General features: G+C 37.0%; 1 protein-coding gene across 2 annotated transcripts in view; it reads right to left on the bottom strand.

Moving 5' to 3' along the window:
• Nucleotides 1–3,557: 3,557 nt before the first annotated feature.
• SP4 (Sp4 transcription factor) overlaps nt 3,558–13,073 on the bottom strand; it is an 80,997-nt gene continuing 71,481 nt past the window's right edge. For both annotated transcript variants that reach the window (XM_066238550.1, XM_066238551.1), the window contains exon 6: nt 3,558–6,968. In XM_066238550.1, the coding sequence (XP_066094647.1) occupies nt 6,721–6,968 (248 nt within the window). In that variant the 3' untranslated portion in view covers nt 3,558–6,720. The remainder of the gene's footprint in view (nt 6,969–13,073) is intronic.

Genomic DNA, 13,073 nt, shown 5'->3' with positions numbered 1-13,073 from the left:
CTGAAGCCATGGAAGACACACGGCCAGGAAGGCTGGACGTGGAGAGCTAGATCTAGCCAGAGGTGCCTCCGAGTCTGGCAGGGCACTAAGCCAGACTGGCTGACTTGTTTGTTTATATCCCGTCTTCTTCCACAAAGACTCTTAAAAGCTAAGTACAAGTAGCTTGGAGCTCATAAATGTAGAGCACCCTAACCCTATTCTTCTTTTCTGAACCATGTCTAAGAGGAAGTTGTCTAGGATAAGAAAACCTTTGGACACCAAATTGGGCATTTTCTTTTTGTGGCTGCAATCTGGTAGGAAGTTGAAAACATAAGAGTATTTTTTGCCCTGTAACCTCAGGTCCATTTATGTAATAACCATCTCTCTACACAGAAGAGGCGATTTTTAATTTAGAAAATTGTACATAAACACATCCGTAAATATGTTACTGAACACACAAGCAACTGTTTTCCACCAACTGATTTGCTTTGTTCCCACGTTCGCTTGTCTGCTATCACTATGACATAGGCAAGTAGTAGCTGGAATCAACATTTCAAAATTAGACAATGAGATTTAAAATGTGAATTTTGCTTAGTGTTAGGAAAAGATAACCATCATAGAGTTTTGAGATAGAGCACATACCAGTTCATAGACGGGCAGATAGTTTGAGAAAAACACAGCTGAATTAATAAATGCCCACTGAAATTTCTCCCTTCCTTCTTTATGGGATATTGAGAACTAACTTTTCAATGTATTCTTGCCTGTTTTTAAAGCATTTCAACATTGGGCCAGCTGGGAAATGTCCTATGCCCTCCATCTTTTGGGTTAACTTCTAATTAACAATATCTTCTATTAACTTTATTGTCAGGGGCTTGATAGAGTTATCTTATTTGATCCTCTTACAAGACCTATGAGGTATAATCCCCATTTTGCAAGTAGAAAAAGAGGTTGCAGAAAGCTTTATTTGTTCCAGGTTGTGTGACTAGCAAGTGACCAAACCACACTCATCTTCCTCCCAGTTGGTGAGGTCACAGGGCTTTGCTATTCCCACTCTGCATTGTGAGTCAGCCTCGGCAACCCAACGGCAGGGCTTACTGGTCTACTGGATGCCGCTGAACCACCTTGCCTCACCTCTCTCCTGCCGACCGCCCTTCTGGCCTCTCTAGACTGTTGCCTTGCAGCCATGGTCCAACCTGGGGCTCAGCCCTTTTCCTGGCTTCCTCTTCCCCCAGCTGGCCCTTGGGTACTGATCTGCCATGCTTGCTCCTCGCTTCAAGTTTTGCTCAGGTCTAGTATGCATGAACTCGATGACGGCAGGTATAGGGATGTTTGTCCTATTCCTGGTCTATCTCTGACATCTGGTTCAAAGTACACACTTAGTATTTGTTCAGCGGGTGGAGACTCAAACTACCAACCTACTAATCATTGTTATCATTAAGTTCTGTAACAAATTAATGCCCAGAAATAGGAGAGCATAAAAGGGGAGCTTTATGGAGATTATTGATGCAAATCTTTATACAGAATTTATTATAGGCCGTGTGTGCACATTTACGCCTACCTGGAACTGCCTGTGGTTTTCTGTCAGCGGCTCTAAAACAAGTTTTATTTTGAAGTCTGAACTTCCTAATCCAACCCAAATATTCTATTGATATAGATCTAAAATGTTACACATAGCATACATATTATCTTTATAAAAGTATTATACTTAACTCTATTAAAATATAGGCAAGAAAAAACCCTGTTATGCTACCATTGAACAAAGTTAAACAGCATCTCAGTTACTGTTAATGGGGGGAACACAGCTATTTTCCTTGAAAAAAAAAATTATGGTAAAATATTTTGTTTCCATGTAACATTTCAAATATAAATTCATGTGAAAATTTTGTCACCCAGTTTTTCTGGTTGACTTCAACTGGGGAATGTACAATATTTTTTTTCTTTTTACATATGAAAATTTGGAGTATTTATTAATATTCTGTAATCTAGTTAACCCTATTAATTGGAACTTTTTATTCCAGGAAAAATTATCCTAACATTTGATAAACTGTTACTTGTATAGACAAAAATAAGGTTTTATAAGGCTTCTCTCCTTATCTCCCTCCTTCTTTCTTAGACTCCTTGGCACCTAAGGTTACTCCCAGGTGTCCAAAAGCAAATGATTTCACCGCCAATTGCTACTAAGAGGAACATAGCCTAAAGCCTGTGCTAACTAGCAAATATTAAAAGAACAGAAATACATGCCTTAAACTCATACACAATCACAAGTTCATTGTGTGCATGGCAAGTGGAAACCACTGCTTGCAATAAACAGAAACACATGGCTCAGATGTACTGAACAAAGTAGTCCACACTTCCTGCATTTATCTGAACTCTCTACACACCCCTTTGAGCAGAACTTCTAACTAAAAATAGCAAACAAACTACACTATTTTTTTTTCTGATTTCTTGAAGTTACCATTATGAAGGACATTATAAACCACACCACATCAGTGTTGCTTTTAGCATGGATTCAACTTTCCTACACCGATGGTTTTATTATCAATAATCTATGATAAAACAAAAAACATGACTTTTATGGTATTCGCTCATTGAGTCAGTCTTCTTCATCGTTACGTGCTACTTAGAATCCCAAGATCCAAACTGGTCTTACTATATTAAAAACCAGTAACAAAATAACTTTCTAATTACATTATCCCATTATCCCCTCCCCAATTTATGTATCATCCTGATGCTTCCAAGCACATTTTTCAAGTAACTGAAATATACATCTTTAGTTTTCACACATCTTTTGAAAAACTTACTCCTTCTTGGTCTTGTTTGACAGAGTAGCAAACAGAACTGTTTCTTGAGTCACAGTCATCTATGAACGCATAGTATTACACCAAGTTGTGACAACCATGTCTTTACCTCACGGCTTTGCTGTGCAAAGCGACCCGCCCACACAGTATGCCGCCCCTGATTACTACCGATTTAAACACTGGTGTGGGCCAGTGTACATCCCCTGCTGCCTGACACTCCCTACCCCTCACTTGGCTGTATCTAATCTGGCCCTGGGATTGCAAATCTGATTTAACCGAAGTTGTTACAATAATGTAGCTATTATGTCTGTAAGGTTCTTCAGGAGATCTGCAGGGCTCTCCCAAGAGGTAAAGGCGACAGCTTTTGCTTACATAGACTTGTAGAATCTCTGTGGCATACCTTGCTTCTCAGTGTTTCTGTCATCTTAAATTATATTTTAATTAGTTTTCATTTTTAGCTCTTCCTACAACTTCCTAACATTTATTGCTTTAAAATATTTAAGTAAAAAAAAAAAAGTGCCTAAATCTTATTTTAATTTCCATAACTGCCTAGACAATGGCTACATATTAACATGAAATTTGGATTGGTGTTCTTTGGCAGTGTGTTCAGAGAAATGGTGACCAGATCTTAACACCAGGAATTAGGTCCAGTTGCCAATACATTTTCTAATGAGAAGCATTTACTTTCCAGTGTTTGTCATAAGAAGGTTGATAGTTCAAACAATTTATTGCTGCTTTGTAGTATACATAATTAAATGAAGAAACATGTTAAACTCAAGGGAATTTTTATAGGTTACTTGCAATTGTTATTGCAGGCAACAACTTGTACATGATTTTATTTCCAAATCCACAAAAAACAAATTTTATACAAATCAGCACTGTAAAAATGTCAGTTACAGCCCCAGAGGCTTTGCTGGCAGAATAAGTGTCTAAATTCTAGGATATGGGAAACAGGATTTTTTTCTGAATTCTTTTTTTTTTTTTTCATTTTCTTTTTTTTACAAAAAAAATTTACAAGTGAAATGTTACTACAAAACTTTTTATAAGGAATTTTTGCAAAACATTTACATTTTACCATCAACTATATCTGTTTTAAAATCATTACGTAGATTTAATACCCTATGCTGCACATCAATTTATGTGGGATGACAACTTAGTGACATGCATAAAAAAACACCACAAGGCATTAAAATGAAGACTTAAATACAAATATTGTTGCAATAAAACAGTTATAAAATTGAAAAACAGGACCTAAACATCATGCTTATCTAAGTTTGACAAATTAACTTTTTCTCCTAGATTACACACTTTTATTACTGCTCTCATGAGAGTGTGATAAATAATGACTTAACATCAAGTTCTAATGTAATCAGCAACACATACACAAACCTAACAAAAGAAAGGATACTGTAAGGAAGACTAGCCTAACACTGGAGTTCTACCATGATAAATACATAGCTTCGCACTGATCATCACAATTAAAAAAATGTTTATAACAGTGGAAAGGGAATGAAAAGAGAAATGCCATTAAACCAGACTCTACTGCACATCTGTGCCCTATTACTTATAACAGCTATATCCCACTGAGTCAAATGAAGGACACTGAAATTTACGATTCTTATAAGACAGAAAAGTGGATTCAGAATGGTATGCAGAACAGACTGTCAAAAATATTTCTAATTTCAGTGGTGAAATGTGTACCTGCTAACACAAATTAATATATTTTATATGCTATCAAGCTACCCAGGTTCAATTTGTTAAATTTATAATAGGCCTCATTGTTGCTTGAAAATTAACTTCCATTTCTGAAGAGCATACATACATGGGTATGCATTAAAAGTGGATCATGGAATAATGGTGCAGAGAGCTCATACTTGGTATTCTCAACAAAAAGTGTCACTCTGAGAAAACATGATTCAAACATTAAGAAAGTTTCTTTGCATAAAAAAATTTATAGCACTGATTGTGTAGCATAATGATAGATAAAATATATATTTGATGTTTCAGCTCCTATATAATAAAATTAAAATTAACACTACCAAATGCTCCTCTGTACCAAACAAAACAAACTGATTCTGATGTTTTAAAGCCAGATACATCAGTTGTTAAGAGTACATTAAATAAAATATACAAAACAATTTACAAAATCCAACTAAAATTTAAAGACTTTGTTACAAGTCTACAAAAGCTTTAAGAAACTTGAAATTTATAACCACAGTGTAAAAATTTTTTCCTTTAATCTCAAAGCTTTTTTATACAAACTGAAAGCACAAAAGACCTTCAGTTTTATATAACGCTACAAAGGGCTGGCCTAAAGTGTACATAGTGTAAACAGTGATCATTACAGTATTTCTCCTTCATCAAAAATACAAGAAATATCACAATTTTGGAAGAGAATTCTCATGAGTAGTACTTTTCCTGAAATAATAGAGAACGCACGAGAAAACATGTCAAAACAGTTCCCAAACTAATGATGTTAATAAACCAAGAAGTTAAAAACTTCAGTTTCCAAATGGTCAATTCCAATTCCGTTATGATTCTGTGTAAATACATTTTTAAAATAGGAAATATCTTACTAATATTTAAGCTACTGATATAGTCCAAACATTTTTCATATGAAACTTTTGGCCATCTTTCCTATAAGACCCTTGCATAAACAATGAAATAAATTTTTTTTTAGTCATTTATTTAACTAACATTATTCTGATTTTAAAAAATAACTTTTGCTTCATAATATCATACCTGTTACATATCTGTTAGGCTGTCTTTTTAGGGGAAATTCAGTAACTAACATAACATAAAGACATTACTGTGTCATAAATTCTCATCAGCCTTCTAACACAGTACTAAATATAAAATGGGATTGACTAATTTTTATTAGAGAGGAAAATGGAAATTATAATGTACTTACAAGATAATTTTCTGCTGGCCTTAAATAAAGTGTGATAATTCTTTCTTTGGCTACCAAGTCAAAGCATAAAGAATTTTGCACATTGTCAACATAACTCATATTTACAGAATATGAAACTACAGATTGATTTATACTCTATGCAAACATTTCCAATATAAACCCTTAAAATGAATTTTGTGGTACAACCTAGGGTTAGGAATATCATCAATCCTAACTTCAAAACTTCACTTAACTTATATGTTAAGTTATCTCACTTAATTTTTCTGAAGCTATTATGAGTTTTGTTTTAACCATTTCCCCCACCCAGTATTTTCCTAAGGTTTCAATCTAAAATTTAACCTAAGGTTTAGCTCTAAGTTCCTCTTGTCTCTCCAAACGGAGAAAGTAATTAAAACTTCACTGATTGTCTGCATACACACTACTATAATGTAGTGGTAATAAAGATCTGAGATGCATCTCAGATTACTTTTTTGGAACTTACCTAATTCAACTGTTGAAGAATGTCTAACATTTAGAAAAGACGGCCAAAACTATTTTCAGTTGATTTTCCAAAAATCAAGCTAAGGAAATAAAATATTATCCCTATCATCAGTTAACTATCTTGTTTTCTGTGCTATAGAAAAAGAAATCCATATAAATTATTACTGACTGAATTTAAAACAAAGTATTTCAACGACAACAAGTCCAATTAAGGTCCAGCCTGCAAACTACTGAGTCTGTCTTTCTAAACATGCTAACACATGGCGGGAAGAGAGGGGAAGGTTCAGTTTCAACATTATATGACAATTTCCAAAAAACTACAACTTAGAGTATGGAGGAAATACTTTTCTGTTTCTAGTATATCAATTTGCTTTTTGTATTTTTAAAAATTAAACACTTTACATGTTGACCCCAAATCTTGGAATACGTAAAGAAGCCAAGAATGAAAACATGATTTCCTACTCTGTAATCCACTTGACCAGCCCACTTCCAGATTTTCAAAGGTGTGTAAACTTAAGTGCAGCACTAGAGGTCTCTTTTATAAATAACTTTTCAGAATTCTTCCATGTTGGCTGAAACATTGGGAGTTGCTGGGTTTGAATCTTGAGAAATGGCCGCAACTGTGACGATTCTGGGGGAGCCAAGCACCTCCGTGACAGACGAGTCCAGTTCTCCCGAGGTAACAATGGCAAGAGCTGTCCCACCACCTTTCTTATTCTGGTGCGTTTTGACATGTTTGGAGAGATGGTCACTCCGCATAAACCTTTTAGAACATTCTGGGCATTCAAATCTCTTTTCACCTAAACAGAAAAATAGTAAACAATAGTAATTCATTCCATGTGAACAAAATTATTTTAAATAATTTCTCTTCTGGTCATACTACACTTTTAACTTTTGACTAGGTGCAAAATACTTTGTTTTTATTTTTAAATGCTATCAAACAAACAGAGCAGAGCAGGAGAAACAGCAGCACGTGACTGGGAATAAAAGATCCACGTTAAAGTCTTGGTTTTGCTAAGAACTGGAAGTAAAAGCTGAAGCAAGTAAAATAACCGTTCTGGGCTTCCGTTTTCCCATCTCCAGAATAAGAGGGTTTCCAACAGATGACCCTTACAGCCTCTTGCAGGTGTACTAATACACAGTGTGGGAGGCTCACGCACTCTGCCTTGAGAACTGTCTGGGTTTTTGTTATAATGCCTAAAGGCATAAAAGTATCTTAGAACAATTTCAAATAAAATCAGTTAATAATTTAGTAGTGTATTGAGTCCTCACAAGGCAAAAATGAGAATCGGGCAAACACTGCATTTCAACTAACAGAGTTGTTAGGTCTCAAGGAATAAAGCTGTCAGGTTCTGGTATATAAAGTGACCTTATCTATGGTCTCTTTAACACAAAAGAAGTTCTACTGAAACTCTCCACTTCTACATTCTGGAATAAAAACTAACTAACTGGTAACAAAAGAAAAAAGCCATTTCAATTTTGTGTATAACAGATTGAGCAGGTAAAAAAATATTGGTTAAGTAGTATATTGTGACATCCACGATGGAACAGCTGTTATCTTCAGTCCTTGCTTCTGAGACTGGAACTTAAGGGAAGGAAAGGTCTTCTCAGCCTGACAAGAGGACTTGGATAATCAAGTTCAGTTCAGCTGACTTCTTTGCTTGGCCTACTTTGACTTACCAATAGAAAATCTATAGGTTCAAGTTTGTCCATGTCAGATATTTTCCCCTCTTCTTTATGTGTTTGCTTTTATTTTTTTAAATTGTATTTGCAGTATCTCATTGAACTTTTCTTTCTCTTTCAGTCTTGAAAAATTAAAGAATAAATGGTTTATACAAAATTCTCAAAGACATTAAAAATACAAGCAGCTAAGCTTTAAGATAAAAGTGATTTGCATTTATGAATGCTAATACCTAGACAAGGATGAAAAATAATTAAATGAGGGTTTAATTTTAGGACCAATTTTGAAGTCCTTTACCTTTCAAGTTTCCCATTTGCTTTCAAAAGAAAAATTCTCTTTACGTATTTTAAACCTAAAAAATATCTTAAAGATCTTATTTTACATTCTCACTGTATCCATGTGTAAGTTGAGGCTCCAGAAACTAATGTGCTTGAGAATCACACAACTTATTAATAGCAGAGCAGAATTCAATGCACCCAGTTTCAGTGTGGGCTCTTTATGCTGCATCACCCGAGTGCAACCAGAGACTGCTGTTCTTCTGCAGTAACGCGGCCAAGGACACCCAGACAGAACTCAGGAGGCGCCGGCCTCACAACACGGTATCATCCAGGAAGCGCTGGACCAACTGGGTGCTCAGCCTACACAGTGGCTGTTCAGCGAGCACTTGTCAGCTGGGATGTTCATGAACTCAGTCACTTTTCAACAAATATTTGTAGAACGCTTGCAATGTGCCAGGCACCAGCAATACAAAAGTGAACAAGTGAGAATCTCTGACTTTAAGAAACTTTCATGATCTTGAGACCTTATTAGCAACCACGTGGGGCTCTGGTTAAGCTTCAGTAAGAAAGAAATCCCTGCCTGCCGCATGGAAAATGCAAGATAAATGGGAAATGATGTGACACGGTTTGTTTGAGGTCTACCAAGTCTGTCTCCTGATTAGTGTGGCTGTTCAACTGATTTCAAGAAATATGGCCAGAATCTCAAAATAATTATGTTGTACAATTAAACTATCATAGGGAAATGATACTTCAGTTTATTATCCTTTTCCACAGAAGTGTGTGTTCTGTGGTGTCAGAATTTCTAAATCTCTTACTCTTAGCACACATTATCTCCAGGAGGAACGGAATTCTTGTGCTAATTACACATGCTATATTTTAAATTAGTTTATAGTTATTCTTAGTAGGGTAATACTTTTGGTAATTAGTACAATTACTTATCAAAATGGTTAATATTAGTTTATTGACAGTAGGCAGAATGGCTCCCCCCAAATACATCCATTCCCTTAATCCCTAGAACTTGTGAATCTGTTTTACTACATGGCAAAAGAAATGTTAGCTACAGTTATAGGTAATACAGGGAGACTATTTAGACTTGTCTAAGTGGGCCTAACCCTATCGCAGGAGTCTCCCGAGCAGAGAGCTCTCTGTAGCTGCAGGCAGAGATGGCGCAGGGAAATCAGGTCAGAAGTTGAGAGGGACCTGCCCTGCTGCTGGAGGAGGCCACAGGGGAAGAGGGAGAAAAAACATCAGCAGCCTCCAAAGCAAAAACACCAGCCCCAGCTGACAGCCAGCAAGGACACGGAGGCTCCCGTCCTACAACACATAAAGGCTGGATTTGGTTGCCAGGGTCAAAGATGTAGGAAGCAAATTCTTGGGCTAGGAGCACAGCCCCCAGCCGACACCAATTTAGACTACAAAATGTTAAGCAGACCGAGGTCGAGCTTACTCAACTGCAGACTAAAGAAACTGTGATATAATAAATGCATGTGGTTTTAGGCTGCTCGATTTGCGGTGGTTTATTATGACAGCAATAGAAAACAGTTACATAAGATACACCCTTAAAAAAATTAAAGCCTAGTAAGAAAATAAATTATAGCTGTTATACAGTATAGTTCAAGATCTGTGAAATACCTTCATTACAAGTACCCAAAGCATGTCAAGGACAAATTCAAAATTTTTCTGTAAGACAGGTATTTTCAACTGGTGTGCTTTGAGAATTTTAAAACATGCAATACTGTTGTAAGGTAACTAAATCTACAAATCCGCAGGTGTTAGTAGTGAGGAGCCCTGAGGAGCCGCTGCGCCACCTCACCCACAGGTGTTGTAAAGTACCAAAAGCTACAGAATCGATATTAATATTTTAAGAGGCTTAAAGAACATTTTATTAATTTGGGTTAAGGTGTGCAGAGAAATTTTGTGAATAATCTCTATACTGTGTGACTGGCATAAAACCAGGATGGCCCTTGGCATTGCATTGTAAATGCAAAGGGAAGGAAAACATGGATTCCCTGACATTCCACCACACCTGTGGGGAAAGGGGGTGAATGGCTAGCCAGGTGCAGGAAGAGAAAAGCCAAAATAAACCTTTTCTTATAGTAATGAGCCATTTGCGGGCATTTGTCCCCATGGAAACTACCTCTCCCATATGAATGCATATAGTTAATGTGTGTGACTCTGGACAAAGAGATAGCGGATAAACATTAGAAAATATAGGAATGTCTCTTAATATGTAAAGAAACATCTTTCTATCATTGTATTGACTTGTAAATTTTGTTTTCTCCAAAATGATGTATGGCTTGCAAATTGAACATGGTCCTATCATGTTAAAGGACATATGACTATAACCAATAGTGGTAAGGGGCTCCTAATTGCAATTTTTGCTTCTATACTTCCTGCTTGCAAAACTATAAAAACTAGGTAGAACAAAGGGCCGGCGCGCTCTCCCTCAGATTTCTGTCGGAGTTGCCGCCGTTTGACCAAGCTAGACAATAAAGCTTTGGTGTGTAATCGACGGATTTTGTTCGTGTCTTCAGTGTTTCGAGTCCCTCCGGATTAGGCTTAACAGTAGAGGTATATAAATCCAAGTAAGTTTTTGAAAAGTTTTATTAAAGGAAGAAATTTATTAAATATGCCGGCCGCATACATCTGACACAGGGCAACAGACCCAAATTGTGCAGCCCCCTTAAACAGTTCAGGGGCTGTTTATATACTCCTAATTATACATGGGAGGGGAGAAAACCTGACATCACGGCATAAGTTTATACCTTTTGTTTAGAGATACATACATTAATTTCATGATTTCAGAGGGGAGGGGTGGTTTCCATGGGAACAAAATGCCTGCAAATGATCCATCAGCCTAAGAAAAGATTTAATTCCTTTCTCCCTACACCTGGCTAGCCATTGACCCTTCCCCCATAGGAATGGGGGAAGGTCAGGGAATCCAAACCTCCTTCCTCTTCCTGCATTTACAACACAATGCCATCTTGGTCTTATGCTAATCACACAAGCATAGAAATCACACTCACAAAATCTTTCTGCATGCCTAGCCCAAATTAAAAAAATGTTTTTTAAATTTCCTAAAATATTAATATTAATTCTGTAGCTTTTGGCATTTTACAACAATACCTGACTATTTAGTCAGGGGCACTGACCTCTTTTTTCCTTAGACTGTCAAATATTTTAAAAAACACAACAATAACTGTCCAGTGTAAATGAATCAAAATTATTCTTATTTTTTGTGTCAGATCAGGAAAAAATAGTTTTTGGTGTGCCACAGAATTTTAGCAATAGGTTTACGTGTGCTATGAGCTGAAAAAGATTGAAAATGGCTGCTCTAAGGAAATCCCAATAACATAACTCAATTCTGGCTTAATAAATTGACTATAGAAAAAAGTTTTTTGCTTCTTTGCCTAGATTACTAAGAAAACGCCATGCTGTATACTACCTGGCTATTAACATACAGTAGACTCTTTCAAATAACTGAAGTAGAAAATTCATATTTAGAAACATTGGATGACTTCCTACCATGATATTCTTTTTTTTTTTTTTTTGTATTTTTCCAAAGTGAGAAGCAGAGGGGAGGCAGGCAGACAGACTCCTGCATGCATCCGACCAGGAGCCACTGGGCATGCCCACCAGGGGGCGATGCTCGGCCCCTCTGGAGCATTGCTCCATTGCAACCAGAGCCATTCTAGCACCTGAGGCAGAGGCCATGGAGGCATCCTCAGTGCCCAGGCCAACCTTGCTCCAATGGAACGTTGGCTGCGGGAGGGTTGGTCAAATAAGTTTGTAAATATGATGTATGTTTGCTTGCTTATAGTTTGCACTGGGTGTGGGAGACAGGCTGTAAACCAGCAAAGTCATTGTAGCCTAAGGCCTAGTTTTAAGACTAAGCCTTTCCTGTCTTTTAAATTACTAAGATCTTCTTAAAACTAAGCTTCTTCCTACAACCTTGACTGTTGCATGATGTGGAGTGGTGCACTTTTATGAGGAATCCCATTTATGCCACAGATAAGTGACTCTGTATCAGAGACTTCCTTGGATTCTATGTATGTATTTTGTGTGACCTTGGGCTTATCTGTAGGGCAGTGTTCCCACCAGGGGCTCTGGAGAATCCTTCACTGGCCCATTCTCGCCTTCTGATAACTTCTGGGACCCCTTGGCACTCACTGACTTGAAGCTGCATCTCTCTAATCTCTACCTCTAACTTCACATTGCCTTTTCCCCTGTGTTTTTCCCTTTTTTAAATGGTTGTCATCATTGGATTTAGGGCCCACTAGAAAACCTGGCATAGTATGCCCCATTTTACTTCATCTAATATGCAAAGAACATGTTTCTGAATAAGGTTTCGTTCACAGATACCAGGGATTAGAATTTGAACATATTTTTCTGGGAGACACAATTCAACCCATTATCTGGGAACTTTTTAATGTCTGGAATTTATAATAGACAAGTGAAAGCACACTATTTGCTCAATAAGTAACTTTCATCAAATGTCGGTATGTGGCATATATATAATTTCTCAGTAAAAATAACCAGACTTTTATATATAACACAGAAATCATTTTGTAATTTTTTTCCTAAGAAATCTAGCTATTCACACTGAGAGCCCAGCAGTCCGTGGGTCCCTCCACTGCTCCCTCTGAAGTCCTTAGCCCTCATTCCCTAATGGGCACTCTCACCTACCCAGCCTAAGCACATCTTTCCACGAGTACACTCAATTCTCCTCTGTCTTGTGGGTAAAAGGGGAAGGGATGATAATTTAAGGGAAGTAATGTGGCTTCAATTTTCTTGAAGTGAAAGATTAGGAGTAGGTGAGGCTCAGTGGAAGTCACAAGGAAAACAAGACTTAAAAAGGTTTATGTAATTATGAAAGTACTTAGAAAGCTGACACCACAGAAAAGGACTGATAGACTCTTCTGAGAGACTGGCTGAGATACGAGTCC

The sequence above is a fragment of the Saccopteryx bilineata genome, chromosome 7, assembly GCF_036850765.1.
Source record: "Saccopteryx bilineata isolate mSacBil1 chromosome 7, mSacBil1_pri_phased_curated, whole genome shotgun sequence".
Classification (NCBI taxonomy): domain Eukaryota; kingdom Metazoa; phylum Chordata; class Mammalia; order Chiroptera; family Emballonuridae; genus Saccopteryx; species Saccopteryx bilineata.
The sequence above is the reverse complement of the archived record's forward strand: the minus strand, read 5'-3'. Positions and strand labels throughout refer to the sequence as shown.